Source organism: Sorex araneus, chromosome 3, assembly GCF_027595985.1.
Source record: "Sorex araneus isolate mSorAra2 chromosome 3, mSorAra2.pri, whole genome shotgun sequence".
Lineage (NCBI taxonomy): Eukaryota > Metazoa > Chordata > Mammalia > Eulipotyphla > Soricidae > Sorex > Sorex araneus.
In genome coordinates, this window is record NC_073304.1 from 89,497,200 (window position 1) to 89,520,145 (window position 22,946).

At 43.4% G+C, this 22,946-nt stretch overlaps 1 protein-coding gene across 3 annotated transcripts in view; it reads right to left on the bottom strand.

Annotated features, from left to right (window-relative positions):
* Nucleotides 1–22,946, bottom strand: part of SPG11 (SPG11 vesicle trafficking associated, spatacsin) — a 102,008-nt gene that overhangs the window by 12,385 nt on the left and 66,677 nt on the right. For 2 of the 3 annotated variants that reach the window (XR_008629299.1, XM_055132492.1), the window contains exons 24-40: nucleotides 21,550–21,709; nucleotides 20,540–20,812; nucleotides 19,731–19,931; nucleotides 18,361–18,468; nucleotides 15,098–15,257; nucleotides 13,505–13,719; nucleotides 10,946–11,696; nucleotides 9,376–9,515; nucleotides 8,169–8,367; nucleotides 7,804–7,941; nucleotides 5,408–5,541; nucleotides 4,472–4,579; nucleotides 2,857–3,025; nucleotides 2,456–2,544; nucleotides 2,090–2,245; nucleotides 1,222–1,373; nucleotides 415–593 (exon numbers count right to left, since the gene is read on the bottom strand). Coding sequence is in view for 2 of the 3 variants with exons in the window: in XM_055132492.1 (XP_054988467.1) it covers nucleotides 415–593; nucleotides 1,222–1,373; nucleotides 2,090–2,245; nucleotides 2,456–2,544; nucleotides 2,857–3,025; nucleotides 4,472–4,579; nucleotides 5,408–5,541; nucleotides 7,804–7,941; nucleotides 8,169–8,367; nucleotides 9,376–9,515; nucleotides 10,946–11,696; nucleotides 13,505–13,719; nucleotides 15,098–15,257; nucleotides 18,361–18,468; nucleotides 19,731–19,931; nucleotides 20,540–20,812; nucleotides 21,550–21,709 (3,332 nt within the window). In the remaining variant the exon portion in view is untranslated. Of the gene's footprint in view, nucleotides 1–102; nucleotides 594–1,221; nucleotides 1,374–2,089; nucleotides 2,246–2,455; nucleotides 2,545–2,856; nucleotides 3,026–4,471; nucleotides 4,580–5,407; nucleotides 5,542–7,803; nucleotides 7,942–8,168; nucleotides 8,368–9,375; nucleotides 9,516–10,945; nucleotides 11,697–13,504; nucleotides 13,720–15,097; nucleotides 15,258–18,360; nucleotides 18,469–19,730; nucleotides 19,932–20,539; nucleotides 20,813–21,549; nucleotides 21,710–22,946 lie in introns of those variants that run through there. The other variant, XM_004609628.2, reaches the window with a different exon arrangement.

A 22,946-nucleotide genomic window follows, 5' to 3' on the forward strand; every position in this document is an offset into this window, starting at 1 on the left:
CAAATCTATTTTATTATAGAGATCAGTTTCTAACAAATGAAGAAATGTATCATCTGTTCCTTAACTGTGTAAATACTATTAAATTCCTTTGAAACTGGAATCTGCAGGCACAGGTATTCTTTAATCAATACTGTACAATCTCTTCGAGTAGAAGCAAGCCATCCTGAGGAGATGGGAGGTTTTTTTAATAACCATGGCTTATGTTAAGTGATGTAGATGAACAATTAAGGATTCCTTGTGAAAATCTGATCAATTTTTACTACAGTTCACAAGGGATTGGTATGGTCAGATCTGGGATTTTATAAGTTAGAGACAAAGCTTCCGCAACCCATTCTGATCACAAAATCATTACCTCCTTTTAGTATAAGAAAATAAAAGAAATCTGGGTGATCATCGCCCTTGTAGCCATCTAACCTGCTAGCATGTCCTTTAGATAGCACCCCGTCTGAGGGTCCTTCAGAAGCATATTTACAATGTCATAAAATTTGTTTTCACAAGCCAACTTGTAATACAAATTGATATCTTCACAGTATGTAAGTAACTTCTTCAGATTTTTCATAACTGTGTCAGAGGTGGCAGGCTGATGTTTATATCTAGGCAAAAACATACAAATGTATGTAGGTTAAGAACTATACTCAGCACAGGCTTTCAGTTCTGACATATCAACTATGTACAGAGAAGAGGGTATTTGGAAAATTATCTCAGACAGTATTAGGGGTGCTTAATAAACCCAGAGGATAATTAAAAATACTACCTTGGGGCCAAAGAGCTTAAAATGCTGGAGCACATAACCTGGCAGAGACAAGGCCTAGTTCAATCCCTGGCACTGTACTGGTCTCCTGAGAGACCAGTACACTGCAAAATGTGACCCCTAGATTCGCTGGACATTAAAACCATCTGGCCTACATAGCCAAGGCTGAGTACCACTGGGCATAGCCTACTCTGAGTACTAGTGCTGTCCCCCAATGACTGTGCTAGTGCTCACCCTAATTAGAGTTACTTTTGTACTCCAAAGGGACCTGTTTGAGTATATATCTCCCCAGGCAAATTTGCTATCCTATTTTAAGATGAGAACATCATAAGCAAATTGTTCATCTGCCTAAATTGTGAAATGTCTTCCTTGTAAGGATTCTTGAAAACTCATTGCCACAAGCATGTCATGCTTAACCATTGAATTCTTATCCCTGCCTTACCTCAAAGTAGAGGCACTGTAATACTTACTTCTTTGAAATTTCTTCAAATATATTGGAGCTTAATAACCGTTGCTGCTTAAATTCTTCTAAATAATTGAAGTCTCCTTTAAGAATCACTTGTTGGTATAGAATTTCAGCCCAATCAGGAATGAAGTCATATGCCTCAGCCACAATAGAAGCCTGAAACAGAGGGAGAATAACCTTAGGATCCATTTAATGAAGAATTGAAGGCAAATTCTAGAAAACTTAAGGCTACATTCTTACAACCATGAATATTACAAACCATGTTAAAAGGCTCTTAAAGTAATAGAGTTGGTGAAAATATTGTTTTGACATTTCTCCTCCTTTAAATCTGACTCCTTTGCTTTCTTATGTCCCTCATTACTGGTTTTGTTGTTTTGTTTTGCTTCTGGGGCATACCTGGCAGCGTTCAGGCCTTCTGGCGGTGCTTGGGATGTCAGGGATCAAACCCAGGGTAGCCACACAAAAGGCAAGTGCCTACCCTCTGTACTTTTGCCCCTTCCAAACTAGTATTAAACTGCTGAGAAGTCATACTTCTCTAATTCATCTGTGTAAGGTCAATGAAAAGGCCAGTTCACTTCTTACTGAAGAGCTAGAATCAGTCTGCCAGTTGCTCTGCCTCACTAGCTCCAAGATGCCTCTGCTGGCCTAACAATCTGGGGAAATGAGGTGACACTGTTGGACCAGCCTCCAACCTCTGTCTAGACAATAATGTTGACAAAAATTGCCTTCTAAGACCAGCTGCTCCTGAGCACTCGGGTCCTAAGCTGTGTCACTAGCTCTGGGGCCCTGGTTACCAAGTAAGTCCTTTGAAAGTGGCAGCAGCAGGAATAGTGCACAGTGCCCATGCCAGCTAGACTTGCCTCCTTGCTCACCTGATAGAACCGAGGAAGGGTCATGATACAGTCCGTCAGTCTGTGGCGGCCCAGGTTGATGAGCATTGTGTTCTGACCAGTGTTCAAAAAGTGAATTTGCAGTGTTATCAGCTTGGTAAGCCGGTGACAGTGCAAAGCCTGTCGCACACAAGAGTCCTGAGGAACAAGGTGAAAGAAGACACACAAATAGTTGGTTAACATCACCTCCCCTTAGTGACCTTCTAGCACCTGAACTCGCCACCCCTCCTGCCCTTCCTTGGTCAGTCTGTTTTCACCCGCTAAAACCACCTCACCCAGGAACAAAATACAATGATTCTTCCTACAGATACCCAACTCAAGGCCAGGCAGGGACAGGACTCTGGTTACCTTGGCATAACTCTCTGCTGCATCCAGCATCAGAGTCAGAGCCTTCAGCAGCAGCTGCTTCAGTTGGGGACCATCTTTGAGGTTGTCCTCTGCAATGGAGAAAAGAGAATTTTCTGGGTATGTCTGACACCTTACCATGATCACGTGTAGCGCCACAGCACACAGTACCTTCACCGGAGTTGGAGTCTGTCCTATGACATGTGTTTGCCACAGACTTACAAGCACCAGCCCCACACCGACTGTCAAGAGTCACACAGGCTACAAGAGGGCAGATGGCTCCCAAGTCACTCACCCCATTCCATCTCTTATCTACTCAGCTGAGATCCCAATAAAAGGCTGGCAGAAGCAGAGGAGGGGATTAGTCAGTATCCCTTTGAGAATACTCTGGCACCTCCACTTACCCCAGGGTTGAGACTCAATCAGTTTCAGTTGGATGCGGGCAGCTGCCTCGTGGTTCTCCCCAATCTCCCGACACATGCTGAAGCACAGCGCGATCATATTGTGCTTCTCGCTGTCCCCAGGGCGGCAGCGTTTGATGTAGTCAAGCAGAGCTGTCTTCAAGGTACCACTCTGCAGAGGAAACAGGAAAAACAAGTTCTCAGCCAGCCAGGTAGGGCAGAACTGTGCGAGTACTCTGGTTCTGAAAGTTACTTGATATCTTCCCCAGAACATGCTTCATATGTGTTCAAGTCTGGGTCCAATTCTGGGTATCACCAAAAGAAAGTATCTTCATAAAAATTTATACTATTCTTAGTGTAAGAAATGGGCAGTCCTGTTGGATGTTAAGTGAGGGTAAAGACTGGTAGGACAGGAGAAAATTTTAAAATGTGCACTTAAGAATGTTAAACTTGACGATTTACTTAGGGGATAAAAAGTGCTAAGGTGGTGATAACAGGTTTATTTTAGCAATTAGAAATAATCCAAATATAAGTAAGGGCTAAGAGGATATAGATGCTGACTTGGGAAATAGTCCTGACACACATACTGTTGTGAGAAAAGCAGGCTATTTTGTATTCACACAGCATGATACAAACTATGTGTTTAAAAAATGTAGATGTGTTTTTAAGTGGGCAAAAGGGCTGCTTTAAAATGCAGAGAGACACAGGGCTGTTGTGTGTAAATTTTTCAAGTGTCTTAACATTGAACATACATTACTTTTGTAATGAGTAAAAAATTATTAAAAGAATATGAAAATACAGAAAGTAAACTGCCTCTACAACAATTAAAAAGAAATCCTTCTGGGGGTGGGACCAGGAGAGCTCCTATAGGGTTTTAAGTGTTTGCCTTGCATGCAGTTGCCCAGTTTAATTCCCAAACATCACTGGGTGTAACCATGAAATAAAACTTGCTGGGGCATCCTACAGGTATCAAATACCCTAGCCCACAGTTTAGTTTTCTGCTTTCATTTCTAATTCTGAAATGAGCTGAGACCAGGAATCCACCAAACGAATAACTTGGAAATAGACTAAATCAGGAGCCTGCTTGCATAGGTGCTAAAGACAAAGAGGCCCCCAAAACCTAGAAAGTCAGGCCTCTGTTTCCAAGCCACCTTCCTGCTTCTCACGAATGGACTTCCCCACCCCGTATTTCTAGGATCAGTCTTGCCATTCACTTCTAATATCTTTAGGGAACATGATTATCCATGTTTTCCTATAAACACTACTTCAGAAGCCCTTCTATTTCTAGAGTGCATCTCAGCAATTCCACAATGTACTCAAAGAGGGGGTCTGCCCTTATGAAGTGTACTCAAAGGGGGGGTTCTGCCTCTGCCTCGGCAGGCCATCAGGCAGCAGAAGTAGGTGGTGCACTGAGAAGACATTTCCTTTAATATGTGTCGGCATCATCGACACCTGAAGTGAACTAGAATCTTGGGCAAAGATTACCATGTATATCTTAGGGAGGCCCCTTAATTTCTTCTCTTCACAAGTCCAGGCACCTTGATTAGAATTATCCAGAAAAAAAATCAGTAATATCTTAATAAAAGTCATTCCAGAGGTCAAAATACCATACACCTACCGGATCCAATTTCTTCCTCATTAGTACTTCGAAGTAGTGCTTTTTATGGAGCAAATCAAATATATATGTCATCTCGTTGTACCTTCCAATGCCAGTGAGGAGACGCACCTGAAAAGGGAGGGAGAGGACAGCTTGTACTGGCATCCCATTCTTGGGGGGGCGGGGGTTGGGGAGGGGACTAAGCTGGGGGACTCTTTTTTAAAAGTTTTTAAATTTTATTGAATCATCGTGAGATAGTTATAAGCTTTCACGTTTGGGTTACAATCTCACAATGATCAAACACCCATCCCTCCACCAGTGCACATTCCCCACCACCAATATTCCAGGTATACCCCCCCTTTCCCACCTTCCCCCTGCCTCTATGGAAGACAATATTCACTGGGGGACTCTTAAGCCAGACCATTACTCCAGGTTGAGCATTTACGATCCATTGCCATTCATAGCCTTTCCCCAGGGGGATTGAGGAAGGCCAGTGGCTGGGACGCCCTGGCAGTTTTCTCTGTTCTCGCTACATAACCCATCCTCCTGGGTAGGCCTCCTTTCTCTTCCCACAGGGAGATTAATGCCCTAGGCTTTGCTCATTGACTAAGATAAGTCAGCTTCAATTCTAGACAATCTGGGGAGGACGCACAAGGCTTGGGTTGTCAGCTCATTTAAATGCAGATAAGTCTGAAACTTGTTTGAGGGGAAATACAGACTTTGCCTCAACAAGAAAAGTATCCTGGCAAGGGGCTCTGGCAGCCCAGAATATGGTAGGGAGCAAACTTTGATTTTGAGAGACATCAGTATGAAGTAGAGGGTTGATACCCGGTCAGGAAGTGGGTGGCCAGGAAAGCCAGTACCCTAAGAATTCATCTGCTTTGAAATGATCCCCAGCCTGTCTGCCCTCTAAAGGCTTCCTCAGGATGGAGCATGAGGGATAAGGAGTTAACTAACCACAAGTCCGTACTCCTCATTGGGAGCCAAATGGTTGTCAGTCAGCAGCCGGGCAGCCTGCAGGACTCTGATGATTCCCTCCATGTGGCAGGTCAGTGTGAAGCAGTGGTGGGCCAGGATCAGCAGTTCTGTGGCTAAGGAGGTGGGACACTCATGAGACATAGCTGTTCTCTCTCTCCATGATTGTCCTGGGTCTTGTACTGAGAGGATCATCTGGAGAACTTTCCATCCCCAAGAAGCCCCCTAGCTACACTCCCACTAGAGCCCCTGCCCGTGTCTAAATTCCATCAGTGAAGGGCCAAAGAGCACAACAGGTAAGGCCCTTGCTCTGCATGTGGCCGACCCTGGTTCAGTGCCTGGTACCACCACATGATGCCCTGAACAGCACTAGGTGTAGCCCAACAGAAACTCGGGGATTCTCAGTCATGTAATGACCACATTTCCCAAAATCTCAACAACTATCATCTACCAAAGATGGAGAAACTTCATGCAAACAAGCATGCAGCAGCTTGCAGCAAGGAAAGGTCCTCCCTGCCTCTCAGCTCTGTGGCCATGTCTCAAGGTCTGAGTACCAGAGAGGTTCTTCATTTCTACTGGCTTATAAGGCCAATCAAAGATTGAATTACACAAAATTTGAAACTGCATACAATCACAGTATATTCCGTTTAAAGGCAAATGAAAAATACATGTAAGGTTGAATATAAAAAGGATGACTCCCATTTTACCTGTTGTCCTTTCAACACCCCACACCTATCTATTTAATCACAGTGATGGATTTGTCAGGCCTTGTTTTGAACATTTCCTTTAAAACCCTTTCTGGATCCCATCTGGCTCATTCTGTGGATTTGCACCCAGTCTGTGAGCTCAGTTCAACTTGTTCAGCATGGCCTTGTTTTTCAGAGTGCCCAAAAAGAGATACAGCAAACCATTTCAAAATTAGAACTCCATCTTTTGAAAAATCACTTGATCACATCAGTAAAATCCTTTTTTGGGTTTATCAAAGTTGCAAAGTAGACTGGGTCCTAAGAAATTATATTCACACTGGTTATGTGGGTATGAGAAGTGATTATTATTTTTTAACTTTTTGGGGTTTTGGGTCATACACAGCAATGCTCAGTGGTTACTCCTGGCTCTGCACTAAGGAATTACTCCTGCTCAGGAGGCCATATGGGGTGTTGCGGGTCAAACCTGGGTCAGCCACATACAAGTCAAATGCCCTACCCTAGGTACTGTCATTCTGGCCCTGAGAAGTGATGACTTTTACTTGGAGTACACTGTGTGTGCGCGTGTGTGTGTGTGTGTGTGTGTGTGTGTGTGTATGGTCTTACAAATAGGCATTTTCAGGGCCAATGATGGTACAGTGAGTAAGGCTTTAACAAACGACCCGGGCTCAATCTCTGACATTATATACAGTCCCCCAAGCCACATCATGAGTGATCCTGAACACCACTGAGTGGCCCCCCAAAATTTAAAAAAATACATTTTCCTTAATGGATATGCACATAGATATGACAATAACAGTAACATGCTGTAACATAAAATTGAAAGCAAACTAAAAGGTGCCACATGGGGTAAATCTTTATGTTTAAAAGAAATAATGAAGGCCAGCATGATCCCAGGAGGCCTAGGATCACCCCTGCTGTCATCATATGGTCTGCTGAGCAGAGCAGGAATAGCTTCCAGTTAACACCACATGTGGCCCCAAACCAAAACAAATACTATATAACCATTGAAAATGGTAGTCATGGAGCCACAAACCACCTCCAGTGCCAAGTAAGCTCATTCACTAGCCATGATCCAGAGATTCATAAGTCTTGAAAGACTCATAAATCAACAAGGTGCAGAGATTCTTCCAGACTCCATGCAAAGCTGAGTTGTCCAGGGCACCCTGGCGTGGGGGAGGGCAGGTGAGCTCCATGCCCATCTAAACAGAGCTCCGGTGTCTAGAGCTCCACATTCCACAACTGCCATCATGCTTCCAGGCAAATTCCACTGCTCAGTACAAGCCTCATCCAGAAATTGATCTGTTGAAAAACTCAGGTATGCAGGTTTTGTGCCTGAAATCTGTAGGCTCTCAGTCGGGGATGGGCTACCTCCCCTTATCTCCCTTCACTTCAGGAAGGCCCAGCAGTCACACACATGCCCTAAAGCTGTCATATACTAAAATGTTGCCTTTTGTATGGTTTCTAATTTTGGGCTGCTTCTTCCTAGACACTTATCTAAATTTTCTGCAGTGCAGTGAACTATGCTTTCAATACCAAGAACCTGTAAACCATACTGAAGAGGAAGGCACCCAGGGCAAGAACAAGTGTCTAAATTGAGTTTTGAAAAGACAAACTTGGAAGTCTTGGAGACGTTTGAAATCACCCCATGTAAGAAAATAGCCAGGAACTTACTGCAAGCCAGTTCCCCATGAGGAACAGAAGAAATCTTATCCAGCAACTTCATGCCTAGCAATGTGCGGTCTTGACACAGAGTGGTGAGCTGGAGAAACATGTGGCTCTCCTCTGCTGGGGTGAACACATGTTTGTGTCCTGTTCAGAAAGACGTGAAGAAAGGTGCTAGTTTTGACCTGGAGAGAGCTGCGGCAAGCATCCTGTACAGGGAGGCCCTGAGAGCTCATCGCAAAGGCAGAGGGACTCTAAGCGTAACCAGGAAACAATAAGCAAAAGCAACAACAAAATAAATGCAAAATATTCTTGTGTAAGTGCAACCCAACTCCATGAGAGTAGAAAGGCAGGGAGGCTGCAGGGCAAGGCACCTGTGCCCTCAGATGAGGTCAGCAGCTCCTGTGTCACCTCTTCGGCCACAAGTTCAGCCACTGTGTCTGGCTCAAGGCCCTGAGTGCTGATGAACGCCTGGGCTCGCTTGCATCTGTCAGGCCGCTGAGAGGCCAGGATTGCCTGGAGCATGGCCTCCCCATCCCGGGCAGCGACATCCGTGTAGGAACAGCCCAGCTCCTGTGAGGAAGGCAGGAAGACCAGCCAAAGCTATCATTAGGAGCCAGGCACAAAGCAAGCGAACAACAGCTCTTTTTTAAATAGATGCTCCTTTCGGGCCACACAGACCCCAACACTGAGCAGGCACTGTGGAAGCCACATGTGCCGTTCTACTGCCTCAACAGCAAGATCTGGGGACAAAGCAGGCCTGTCCACAGAAAGCATCAGGTTTGGTGAACATTAAGCCTTTCAGATATTACCAAATGCATGAAAACTGCATAAAATATGATGCCTCCTCCTTACTGTTTCTTTGGGGGAGTTAGGGGCAGAGGAAGAACCTTCACTCTCCAATGTCTCTGAGCTTCATCCCAGGCTCTGGGGCTCAGTTCATTCCTCTCAGGTTTCTTCTCTCAATGTTCGCCTCAACCTGCACAAAGCAACTCCTCACTCCTATCCTCACAGTCATCACTTCCACTTCATTTTCTTCAAAACCTCCAACTCTGCCATAGGAAATTTTCCATTGATTCAGAAACAAACCCTCACCTGTTAGGGCTAGAAGAACCATGTGGTCAAACCATTCAGTGGTCAAGCATCCAGGGCCCAGAGAAATAAAAAAAAATGTCTTGGGCTAGAGAGGTAATACAGGTAATACACTTGCCTCACATCCTGCTGACTCTGGTTTGGTGCTGAGATCACCAGGGGTTACCCAAGTTCAGAGCTAGGAATTGGCCCTGAGCACCACCAGGTATAGACCCAACCTTATCCCTCAAAAAAAAAAAAAAAAGGGAAAGAAAAATGAAATGGTCTGCCGTCACTGGTTGGATAAGCTTTAGCAGGCTCTGGCCTAGACCCCCACACTCCCCCAGGCATGGACTTTCAGAGGTCAGGACCCTGCTCCCTGGCCACCATTAGTACCCGAAAGGCTACTTGGCAGTTGCCCAAACCCCAATCCAGCACCACACTCCTCTCTCTCAAGGAGCTTCCTGGGGCCATCCTGGCCCCATCCCCCACTTGCTCCCAGACAGGTACCTTAGCCAGTTCATAGAGACAGAGAACCTGCCGGCAGTAGTTCTTCCCATGCAAGCATTTGGCAGTCAGGGTCTCCAGGCTGGTCACCACTTCATCGGGGGAAGGCAGCATCACAAACGACTCGCTGTCCAAGCTTGAGGCTGAAAGCAACACAGGTCAGTGGGGACTTTCAGCTTTCACACAAGGCCTCTTCCCGGATTCTACATGCCCAACTCTGTTCACAGCTTCCTGTATTGCGTCCTAGAACTTCACTTTCAATATGGCTCTTAAACTTTCACTGCTGTTTCTTCTAGGAAATCGCAGCCCTTACAGGTTACAAAAGACCCACAGCCACCTAAACCAAGCTAGAGCTCATGGATGATGCCACTGGCAGCTCCACACACACCACTCTCCTGATTCGCCACACAGCAGGATGTGGGCAGCTCCAAGGAGTGTCAGAGCCACTCTTCACTGCTCTCCTTCCAGCCTCATTGCCCAGCGTCTCAGAGGCAGTTACAGTCTCCCACCACCAGCCTCCTTACCCACAGTAAGCTCTTTCCAAAATGCAAATCACAAAACCTGAGGATCATCTGATAGATACCTTAAAAGCACCCTAAAATGATAACCCAGCCATGACTTAAAAAAAAAAAAAAGAAAAAAACAACTCAACTTGAAATAGAAGGAAATGTTCTCAATATGAGAAAGGGCTTCCATTAGGGTAAAAAATAGGCAAGAATATTTATATAACATTGTTTCTAGTACCAAAGAGAACACATGGCCTGGAGCACATATTCGGCATGCAGAAAGCCTGGGTCCAATCCGTAGCACTGTGTATGGTCCCCAGAGCACTGTGGGGAGTAACCCCCAACCATCAAAACTGGTAGAGCCCCTGAGTGTCCAGGAGCAATGCTGGATATGTACCAAAAATTGGCAGAACACAGCGGGTAGGGTGTTTGCCTTGCATGTGGCCGACCCGGGTTCGATTCCCAGCATCCCAATGGTCCCCTGAGCACCACCAGGGGTAATTTCTGAGTGCAGAGCCAGGACTAACCTCTGCAACACCAGGTGTGACCCAAAAAGCAAAAAAAAAAAAATTCTAATTTACACCTGACAGTGCTCAGGGATCACTATTGGTGGCTCAGGGTTACTCCTGGCAGGGCTCAGGGAACCATATGGCGGGGGGGGGGGGGGGGGGCGGGCAGAGAGGGGTGCTGAGAATCGAACCTGAGTTGGCTGGTGTGCAAGGCAAGTGCCCTATCTGCTGTACAATTGTTCAGACCCTCAGACATTTCTAATAGCAAAATCAAAACTAAAAATGTTTGTTAATAAAGCACTGCTAACTAAATTCTCAATCATTACAGTAAAACAGGAAAATAGAGTGAGTGTGTGTGGGGGGGGAGGCGGAGGGGGTAGAAGTGAGTCACACCAGCAGCATTCAAGGTTACAATGGCTCAGTGCTCAGGAGTCACTCCCAGTGGTGCTCTGGGTACCCTGCAGTGCTGGGGATCCAAGCTGGGCCTCCTGCAAAGTATTTGCAGAAACCCTCTGAGCCTGTCCCTAACCTGCTCAGGAGAGTCTTCTCTTCACTTACTGCTTTGGACTTTCCGGAGAGGAACACCTGGTTCTTCCTCTTCAGGCAGCTCTGAACACTGCAGGAGAGCCTGGAACTCTGGATGAAGGTCTTCCATCCTAGCTTCCCCCGAAGCTAGAGCTCTGCAGTGCAACACCAATGCAACATCTTGGCTATAGAAATTAAAATAACAGCACACTCTACTTGCTTCGTGCACACAGCCATCATCCAACAGGCGCCCAATCAGAAAGTTAAGTGACTCCAGCTCCTTCCAATTTAGGCTGTTCTCACAAGTCTCTCTGGATGGAAGGCCGCTAAGTTCCAAATATTTAGATGTGTTCAGAGCAGCCAATTTGGAGAATGAAAATTCACTGGCTAAGCTGTCAAAAGAAAGTTCACCACTAGTCGAAATCTGTCGAGCAAACCTGGGCTCTCTTTCCTCAGCGTTTTCTCCACGGGTGTGCTGGGAAATACGGCAGAGCCAGATCTGCTTCTCCAGCCCCTCCAGCTCCTCCAGTGGCACCACGTCCTCCTGGGCAAGCCAGTGCCCTGCCAAGGTGAGCAGCAGGTGGCGCTCCTCAGGGCTGCTCTGCCCCGTGGTGGCTGGGCACTCACAAGCCGCCAGGGCCTGGGCTGAGAAAAAGGAAGAAGCTGCTCTGTTTGAAATGGAATTCTTCTTGAAATTCTCATGGCATTTTTTCCAGAAATCAATTCTTGCTTGTTTCAGAGACCACTGTTCAACATGTTTTAAGGTCTGCATTTCCCGAGTTATCTGTGAGATTTTACAAAGTGAATTTCATTAGTTGTACTGAATAAAGAAGGGTCATGAATGCAAATGTTCTCTAAGTACAGCATGCTTGTTAAAAACCAAATCAAGTCATAAAATGGGATTTAGTGGATATCTAAAAAGATGTGAAAACCTGTGTGACAAGGGGTATGGTGCCGCCAGAAAGTCAACCTGTACTGCAGGGCGAATGCATCAGCAGCCTGATGATGCCTCCAGGCTTCCTGATACCCCAAAATTGCCATTGTGCCTTTGGCAGGACCCCAACAACGTGGGGCCAAGTTTACCAAGAAATTAAACAGCCAAAAGTTCAGTATGTGGGAGCCACACCCACAAACCACCTCAGCTATACAAGCTCATTTACTGGCCATATTTCAGAGACCCATTAATCTCGAAAGAGATCAGAAGCTGCAGTTAGGGCCAGTGGTGTGGCACCCTATGGAGAAGGGGCGTGCCCTGTAGGGCATATGCCAATGGTTTTATTTCTCTGGAAAAGATGGCAACAAGGGCCATGATCCAGAGACACACAAAGAAATCTGAACCAAACTGCTTGCTGCAGAGATGCCTCCAGACTTTAAGCAGGGCCAACTTCACCCTCCACCTGCCTCCTAAAAGCCCCCGGCAGACACCAACTTTTAGAACTCAATGAGAAGTGCAGGTATGTGGGTTCAGTGATGACAAACTCCAGGCCTCAAGGGATAGGTGAGGTCCCTCTCATCCCTGGTCCCCATGTGACCATGGAGGTCACGCCCACAAACTGCCTAAGGCTGCTACTTAACCTCCTTAAGGGCCATAATCCAGAGACACACAAAAGAATCTCCAAACTAAACAGCTCACTGCAGAGATTTTTCCACACCCTAATTATCTAAAATTTTCGAGTTCCAGGAGTAGGCAGCTGCTCTTGTGGCTGCACAGCATCTTAAGCTATTTATAATAAGCAATACAAAAGAGAGTATAGGGGAGACTGTCTGCCATAGAGGCAGGGGGAGGGGTGAGGAGGTGGGGGATGCTGGGGACACTGGTGGTAGAGGATGTGCACTGGTGGAGGTTTGGTTGTCCAATCATTGCATAACTGAAGCTCAAAACAGTGAAGCTTTGTAACTGTATCTCATGGTGATTCTCTAAAAAAAAAAAAAAGTAATGTGGAGTTCATGCCTAATTCAATCAGCTTAACCAATGGCTGAATAAATAGCAGTACTCCTACATTAAAAAAAAAAAAAGAAAGAAAGAAAAAACCTGTGTGAAAAACAATTCTAAAGTATCTAATTGAATGAGGTTCAAGGAGGAGGAAGTAAATCAATGGTGGCATAGCCTTATATTTAAGGCATACTTCTTTTATAATGGGCATTCCAGGCCATCCATTCTGAAATAGCTTATTCAAAGCTTAAATGTTAGAGCAGAGAGACACTACAGCAGGTCGGGTGCTTATTTTGTATGTGGCCAACTCAGATTTGACCCCATATAGTTCCCTGAGGCCTGCAAGGAGTGATCCTTGAGTGCAGAGCCACCGGGTGTGGCCCCAAAACAAAAATTTTAAAGTCTCATTTACTTTTCTATAAATTATATGTTCTACTTGATTTTCTAATGTTATATCAAAAAAGCTAGTTAAAATAACTTAAACGGTAGGGCCAGAGTGATAGTACAAGTGGGTAGGGAATTGCCTTGTATGGTGCTAAACTTGGTTCGATCCCTGGGATCCCCTATAGTTCCCTTGAGCACCACCAGAGGGGTTTGTTTGTGGCCCAAAAACAAAAAGAAGAAAAGAAAAATAAAGTAATTTAAAAGGCTAACGATACCTCTTCAACAACCAAGTGGTCCACAGGTAACTCGGCTAATTCTGCGATTTTCCTGGCCAAGGCAAACTCTCCATCTGTCTCCAATTTTTCCAAAATAGATCTACATTCATGTTGAAAATTCTCAAGGGTGTAGCTGTTAATAATTACATGATTAATTGCAATGGATGTCTCCTTCAAAATCTGGCTAAGATTATACAGCTTTTTAATATCTGGACCTATGTCAAAGAGAAAAAGATATAAAAATCATTTAATCAGTAAAAATGCCACTATGAATTTTCAAAAATAATTATCAAGGAGAAATGTTAATGTAAAATATAGTAATGGTTAAGATGGCTTAAGGAAAAACACAAAACCTAACCTATATTTTGGCAAGGCCACAGGAAATTCATTCTAAAAACATTTTAAATTACCACAGATCTATTAAAACACCTATATATTAAGGGATCTACTGCTTGGTCTACATAGTGATTATCCATAGTGATAAGTACTACCTTATATTCCCTATTGTGGAAGCACTCCTCTGTCCTTCTAGTCATCAGCCCCATAGCTGACAATATTGACCTTAATATTGACAATATTGACCTTAAGCCCAGCATTCTGTCAATGTTTTGTTAAGATCTCAGTTCTCTGGTGCAACATCTGTGACTATTTGATAAATAACCCTAGTAGTAAAAATATAATTTACTTTAAATAAAAGAACATCTTTTATCAAAAACTTGGAAGTGGGTGACAGAGAGATACAATAGTAGGTAAGGCACTTGATTGCATGTATCCAACCCAGGTTTAATCTCTAGTGCCCCATAAGGTGTCCTGAGCCCTACCAGGAGTGATTCCTGAGTGCAAAGCCAGGAATGAGCCTGAGTGCAGAGCCCTGAGCACTGCTGGTTTATAGTCCAAAAACAACAACAACAAAAAGCTTGGAACTATTTCATAGAAAAGAGGGGAAGGCAATATTGGTTTCATGCAATCAGCAGCAATCTTAGAGACTGTCAATGTCTGGAAGATTCTGCAAAAAAAAATAAGGACAATTTGTCTCAATTTATTTTGTATTGGGACCATACCTGGCAGTGATCTGTGCCTATTCCTGATTCTGCACAGGAGTGACCCCTGGCAGGACTCAAGGGACCATATATGGTGATGGGGAGCAAACCAGGGTTGGTCACATGTAAGGCAAATATCTCCTGTACTATCTCTCTACTGCTGCTGCACCCCTACCCCTCAACCTGTTTAAAGTTTTTAGATGAATTAGGAATTTCTCAAAGAGTTGTGATGCTGAGCAAAGATGACAAATTAAGTTACTAATTGGAGGAAATAAGTGATTGTGCCAGGGAAATGCACAGATTAGTCAGGGACGGAGTATGGTATTTGACAACTGCTCAAAATAAGGATTATTTTACAGTTATATTACTTATATCACATCATGTGGTGCTGTATTTTGAATGCCATAACTGTGACTGAACTTTCCTTTAACCTCTTTATCACACCTCATTATGGATCACAAACATATGCATTTCTATTTCTTGAGGGTGCTCCTAATATTTAAGAATAGGGAGCTACGTTCTTAATAGCAACACAATTGGAAGGCTGTCTTACCATCAAAGAAGAGATGCTCTATTCCAACAAACAACTGCAAAAGCTTCCCTAGCTCATACTGGGTCCGACACTGCTGCAGCATGAGCTTCAGAAGGAAATGCACCTGCTCCTTCAGCCATGGAGCAGGGAGAACATTGGCCCCTGGGGCTATTGTTTCAGGCTATGGAGGAAAGAAGAGGTTGCAAAAAGTTGTTTCACAGCAACAAGTAAATCAAAATTTCTGGATCTGGAATCACTGAAGAAAGCCAAGGTACCATCAAAAGTCATGTCCTAAGCTCATATTAGTGGCAAAAATAAGCCTCCTTGGCAGCTTTGTAATTTGTCTCTATAGGACGACCTAGGGTCAAAAGCTATGTGTGTGGAAGTCAAAGATCAGAAAGAGACCCACAGACTGAATGCTCACCATGAAGGAATATATAATTTGGAAGATGTCTCTGTGTAGCAGGTTGCAGTCCTATAGGTTAGTGTGACAGATATGTGTAATGCCCCAGAAAAAGGCTTACTTCCAATGTGTAAGAAGAGTAGTGCTTTTCACATGAATATGTTCCTGGATTTTGCTTGCCTTTGTATCACTTGTGCAAGGTTCTTAGTGCTTAGTCACTGCAGTTTACTCTAGATGTTACATAACATAATCACAAAAAATACTAGGCCTTTAGGTATAAGAGAAACATAGCTCCCTGCTTTCAAAAATACAAAGACTGTATGCTAAAAGTCACCAAAATCTTAAAATTTATTAACTCTGACATGGAAACTATCATGCTAAGTGAAATGAGTCAGAAAGAGAGGGAAAGACACGGAAAGACTGAACTCATTTGTGGAGTATAGAATAACGTCACATGAGGCTGACACCCAAGGACAGTAGATACAAGGGTCAAGAGCATTGCCCCATAGCTGGAATCCTGCTTCATGAGCAGAGGGGAGAAGGCAGATGGAATAGAGAAGGGATCACTAAGAAAATGATGGCTAGAGGAATCAGTCAGGATGGGAGATGTGTGCTGAAAGTAGATAATGGAGCAAACATGATGACCTCTCAGTGTCTGTGCTGCAAGCCATGATGCCAAAAGTAGAGAGAGAGTAAGGGGAATACTGTCTGCCATGGAGGCAGGGGGAGGGTAGGAAAGGGGGGGTATCCTGGGGATACTGGTGGTGGGGAATGTGCACTGGTGGAGGGATGGGTGTTTGATCACTGTGTGATTGTAACCCAAACATGAAAGCTTGTAACTATCTCAGGGTGATTCAATAAAATTTTTTTAAAGGCTATCGATATAAAAAGAATTTTGAATAATAAAAAATTATTAGCTCTATGTCAAGCTCTGGTTTAGGCTCTAGTATCATCTCCCAGATATTTCCAACCACCTTATAAAGGTTGCCTTATGAGGGTTAATGTAATAGGCAAAGAGGCATCTGTAATGTAAAAAGTATAATATCCCCTCCAATGGTATTTCTGAGGCTGCCAAGATCTTTTCTGGAAGGCAAGGGAAGGGGTGTTGGGCTACACACCACTGTGCTCGGGTCATGGCACACAGGGCCAGAGTGCCAACCAGGGATGGCCACATGCAAGGCAAGTACCATAACTCCTCTTCTATCTTTCCGGCTCAGCTGTCAAGATTCTGAGAGCCAAAAGTTAGGGGATTACTTAAGCCTTATTGGTCTGAGAGTCCCTATTAGCTTGAATTAGTGCATTAATTTTCAGTCTTTATTTACTGTCCCCTGCTACTCTGAGGAGCAGCACTAAGGTAGGAGGATAAAATTGGTTGAAGTGAGAGAAAGATCAAAGAACTGAACAAAGGCAGGACAGCTGCACTGGCCTCAGCTGGATGCTGGAACAAGGATAGAATCAGGCAAGAAAAAAGAGGAATTAAATGCAAAACTATACAACTCTTAGACAATAAGGACTGGAGATGTGGCTCAACAATACAGCACATGCTTTGCATGGTGAGAAGAAAGGGGACCCCTGGGGGGGCGGTTTAGGGGCAACGGGACCACTATGGTGATAGTGAATTCAGTAGTGTGGGCCTGACAATTCAGTGGTTGGTTTCAGCAGTGCACTGATGCTCATGATTCGAGGTGCTGACAGTCACCAGGGCCACACCCAAAGGTCTCATCTCAAAGAGATATTTGTGTTTCAGGTTCATAGCAGCACTATTCACAGCAGCAAGAGCTCGAAGCCACCCAAATGTCTATTAATAAATGGGCAAAATGCAGTATATAGGATGTAATCAGCATTTAAAGGAAGGGAAAGTTTAAAAATACACTACAACACAGATTAACCTTGGGGACGATATATCCCTATTTTCTGAAATTTAGGACCTGCAGGGATATTTGAATAACTAGGTCAAAAATTTCAAATAGCTTAAATTCCCATTATATTTTTGCCTTTTTGAAATCTATTTTCTGTTTTTGTTTTCTTGGTTTTGAGGGCATTTGGCAGTACTCAGGGTTTATTACTGGCTCTGTGCTCAGGGATCACTCCCGGTGGTGCTTGGGGACCGTATGGGTCAGCTGATATCAAGAAGAGGGCCCTGCCCTCTGTACTATTTTTCCAATCCCTGAATCTTCACTACATTTATGACCAATGTGACAGAGAAAAAGCCTATACTGAGATTTCCTTGGGATATAATTTTTGGGTAGAATCCACATACAATTTAGTTTCCGTTATTATAGAGCTCTTTAGGGGAAGACAAAAGTGCTGACAATCCAAGAACTAAAACATACTCCTTTCCCTCATGTAGCTTCCTCCTCCCCAGGCCATACACTGTTAATTATCTCCAAACAAAAACGAGGCCTGGAAAAGGCATCTGAATAGGTAAAGCCTGAAACTGACCATAACGATCAGCATCATGTGAATAAGTATTATTAATTATTAAATGAAAAGACCTTCACTTTTTTTTTTTGTCACACTGAGTAGTTCAGTATTAAACATTCTTCACATCCAATACTTACTGGAACTATATAGGATTGGCAAAATGTGGTCTATGTTATACATGTTTCTCTAGGATCTGTAACAGAGACCAAGAATTCTTTTCCCTGAGTTCGGTTATAACATTAAGATACTGATCAAAATTCACATACTAGTTAAAATTGCTCTATAATCAAGGCCATTGCAGTTTCTCTTTGATACCCCATCTGGAACTACAAGTAATTTTGTTTCAATTAAGTGTCATACCAGTTACTCACAATCTGCCTTATCCTGCCTTAACAGACATAGGCCATCCCAATTACCAGCAGAGTAGCAAGAAAGAATACTTAAAATTCCAACTCACAATTTCCAAGGTCTTTTGGAACTCCAGAAGTTTTGCTTCTGCTGCCTTATAATTCTTAAAGAACATACCAAGTTCATACATCTCCATCATCAACAGCAGTGGGGAATCCTTTGAGGAAAAGTTTGAATGAAATGATAAAATCCTGAATTAATTTTGTCAATGAGGATGCTAATAAAGAGAGTTAAAGTGAAAAACAAATGCCACCATAGGATTTACAGGATTACATGTTATAAAGAAATTAAACTTACTTCTCCTTTTCGTTTTAGAAAAAAGATAATTAAGCCAGATATACCTATCAATAGCGCATTTTCTGTCTGTTCTCATGAGGTCCATTATATGTGAGAAGACATAACATAAGGTCATGCTGGGAGGACACTTCAACATACATGCTTGGTTAATGACTCCACAGAACTCTAATCTTTTGCTTCTATGGCATCGGAATGCCCAGGCGTGTACATTTCCAACACCTCCCTGAGAATGTTTCAGTCAGCAGAGAGCAGTGTTGGGGTCAGAAAGTTGCAACTGAATCTTAAGTACACAACTGAGTAAAGTACCTTGACACATTGGGAAAGTTCTATGCTTTTTTTTTTTTTTTTTTTAGAAAATGAGGAAAATGTCACTTTATAATATCCTCATATAATAGCACTGTAGCACTGTCCCATTGTTCATCGATTGCTTGAGCGGGCACCAGTAACGTCTCCATTGTGAGACTTGTTACTGTTTTTGGCATATGAATATGCCACGGGTAGCTTGCCAGGCTCTATCGGTAGTATGCAGGATACTCTGGTAGCTTGCCGGGCTCTCTGAGAAAAATGCAGGAATCGAACCTGGGTCAGCCGTGTGCAAGGCAAATGCCCTACCTGCTGTGCTATCGCTCTAGTCCATCCTCATATAATACTATCTCCATATAGGATTATTGTGTACAAAAGCGCTTTACTAAAATAACATACAAAAATAATGTACAAAAGCACTTTGCTAAAAGAAATCCTGATTAGGGGGCCAGGAATACAGTTCAGCAATTGAGTACTTGCTCTGCATATGTGAGGCCCTGGATTCAATCCACGGCACAAAAAAACTGAAAAAAGAAATAGTAAGTCAATTATTATCTGCTACTTACTAAAAGAAAGAAAAAAGGAAAAAAATTTTCTAGGGAGAGGAATAATTGAAATAGCAATGGAGGCTCATTTATTTTGGCTTTTGTTTTTGGGGTCACACCTGGCTCAGTCCTCAGAAGTAGGATCTGGTGGTATCTAGGGAATTGGACCAGACCTTGGTTCTTACTCTTTGAGCTATCTCCATGTCTCTGGCAGTAAGGTGGGGGGGGGGGGGATTATCCTTTCACACTCAGAGAAGAAATGAATTATCACTACCTTAAAGAACAACTGGAAACCTCTGATGAGAGTTTTGCTCTTCTGCCTTGTCAATAATGTTCTCCAGATAATGGAAAGGTCCTTTAGGTCCCAGGTGTGGCCTTCCACTGAGCCCTGAATGTGACCTACTGCTTCAGCTGCAACACTGTCTTCCAGAGAAGTGATGATCCAAACACAGACACAAGGAATGGCACTGGCGTCCTACAGAGATAATGAGAGGCAACAGAGCCTGGAAGACGATTCCTGTAATGCTACAACTATAGATCGACATTTCCTATTTAGAATAAGTCATCTGTTTAGAATAAGTCACCTCATTAAATACGTTAAAATGGTTTGGCTTGAAAAGCCTTCAAACATGAAAAAGTCTCATGAATAAACAGGGGCCATTGCACTGTTGAAAAATCACAGCATGTCAAAAGGCCAAGAAGACTGAGACAGCACATGTAGAAGTCAGGGACATGCCAACTACAAAAAAACTGAACAGGCTTCCCTAGAATTGCTTATCACAGGAGTCCTGGGAGCACTTTTCGATTCTGACCAACAGGTCAATCCATCAAAGTGTCTGTCACTCAAGATCCAAGGCTCTGACCACATAACTTACTGAATGTCCAGGCACAAGGAAGGGTGCCCTGAGCCAATAGATTGTGAGAAGCCTACACAGAAGGAGCACAGAAAGTTTCAATGACCTTGAAAGCAGAGGCTGCAATAGGGCTGTCATCATCACCCCACTACTTCTCAGCCTCTCCTATACCTCCCCGATTCACCTATTGTTCTCTGAATACTTAATGTAGGCTTCTCAAGATCCTCACCTGGAGACAGGAGGCCAGGACACTAAGGACAGGGGCCTGTTGTCTCACTGCTTCAGCCAGGAGCCAACACCAGGAATCTGGCTCCTCTGAACACTGAAGCAGAATTTCAAAGAGACCGGTTGTCTCTTCTTTGCTTCTCTGAAGTGTGTGAGGAGACTTGGTGCAGACTGGATCACTGTCCACTCTGGAGTTTGACTCTGGAAGCAAGTTCTCAAAAGCCAACTTCAAGTGGTCTTGAAGGACAGGACTAAAATAATGGAGAAGAGCTTTCACCTAGAAAATATATCAGGTTATTAAAATAGACAAGTTTCAATTTCAGCTGGAGCCAAAAAAGTTAGAGAAGAGCCAAAGCAAAATGATTCTCATCCTGTGAACTCTCACTTGCCCATCTCTGTCAAAGGTGACCTGAAAAAATGTCAAGTTATATAACTTTACAAGTTGTTTGTTGTTTCTGAGTAAGTTGTTTCTTTTTTGTTGTTTTGTTTTGCTTATTGGGTGACACCCGGCAATGATGCATGAGGGTTACTCCTGGCTCTGCACTCGGAAATTACCTCTGGCGATACTCAGAGGACCATATGGGATGCTGGGAATCAAACCCGGGTTGGACGTGTGCAAGGTAAACACCTTACTTGCTGTGCTATTGCTCCATCCCCTATTTGTTGTTTCTGAGTAAATCCATATTCAATCTGGAGTCATAAAAACTTTATTTAGCTCTACTAATGATTACTCTTTTAAAACCTACCCATTGAAACCTTAGTAAAAATATCGTATCTAACCAAAATATAAGTGTACACACACATACACACACAAACATACACACACAACACTGTCTTGTATGAAGTATTCAAATTTTCTCTTTTGTTTTTGGGTCACACCCAGCTGTGCTAAGGGGACCACAGGGTACTGGGGGTTGAACCTGACCAGCTGTGTGCAAGGCAGGTGCCCTGCCCACTTTACTATCTTTCCAGCCCCTCCTCTAAATAAGAAGCTAGCAACAACTTATGACTTACCTCTTCTGGATGGTAATTATAGAGCTGGCTATGAATAATGAACTGTAACCAATCATTTGCTTTTGCACATTCCATCAGGTAAGACATGCTCAGTTTCACATTATGGAGCCTGCAGAACTGTACCACCAAGGCCCACTGGCTGCTAGAATCACTGGATAATCTGTAATTGAGGGTGAAAAAAGTAAAAAAAAGCTTGTGAAAATGTAGCTTTAATTTTCAATGGGAGCAAATAGTACAAATCAAACTTAATGTTAGAATATTCCCTAAAAAGCCATTCAGTAAATATCAAAAGAAAGAGTTTTCTTCAAAAATCAACTTTGTTTTGTTTTTGGGTCACACTCAGCAGTGTTAACTGGAAAAGGTGGGAGGAATAGTTCAAGAGCTCTTTTTGGTGGTGAGATGGTGCCACAACTTTATTTATTTGAGGTGGGATGGGAAGACACTCCCAGCAGTGCTCAGGGCTTATCTCTGGCTCTGTGGTTAAAGATCACTACTGGTGGGCTCAAGAGGCCATATGGGAGTCGTTGCCCCCAACAAGTTGATCTAACTTCTCAAACCAGGTGTATGGACCCCCAGCATCACCCCCAATCTACCCCTCATGGCATACAAGAAGTGACTTTATAACCTACATTTGAGGTATTAGTTAACCCAGGCCCCACATTTATTTACCTATCCATAACCCATGGTAATATACAAAAACAGCTTCACTGCAGGGGGTCAAAACATTAACACACAGGAAAAAAACTAGAAAATTGAAAGGTCACAATGGTAAAACAACACAGAAACTCACCAGGCTTAGTGAGTGACGTTGCTAGCCCAGATGAATCAAACAGTAATAATGAACTATATAACCTCTCAGATAAAGAATGGATCTTTTAAGGAAGTATAAGGAGCTCAAAGAAGCAATAAAATGCACTGCTAATAAAATACAAGACGATATGAGAGTAGAAATAAGGAAAATGCAAATGAAAACACAAGCAAAAATGACAATCCTAAAAAACTTGGTAGGGGAAATGAAAAACTCAGTGGAAGGCCTCAGCAGCAATGGAACAGTTGCTGAGGACAGAATCAGTGAGCTCTAAGATGAGGTGCAGAAAATCTCCAGACAATAGCAGAAAATGGAAAGGAGTCTCAAAATATACCTACAGGTATCAAGAGAAAATTAGGCATCAAGAGAAGAATAACATTAAGAATCATTGGAGTCCCAGAGGAACCGGAAGAAAACCCTGATAAAGAAGAAACTTTCAAGGATATAATTGCTGAGACATTCCCAGAGATGAAGCGCACAAGCAGATTTAGGAGGTCCAAAGGGTACGAGCTAAAAGAAATCCAAATAAAAATACTCTAAGACATATTCTTATCAGAATGACAAAAGCCATAGTCAGAGATAAAATTCT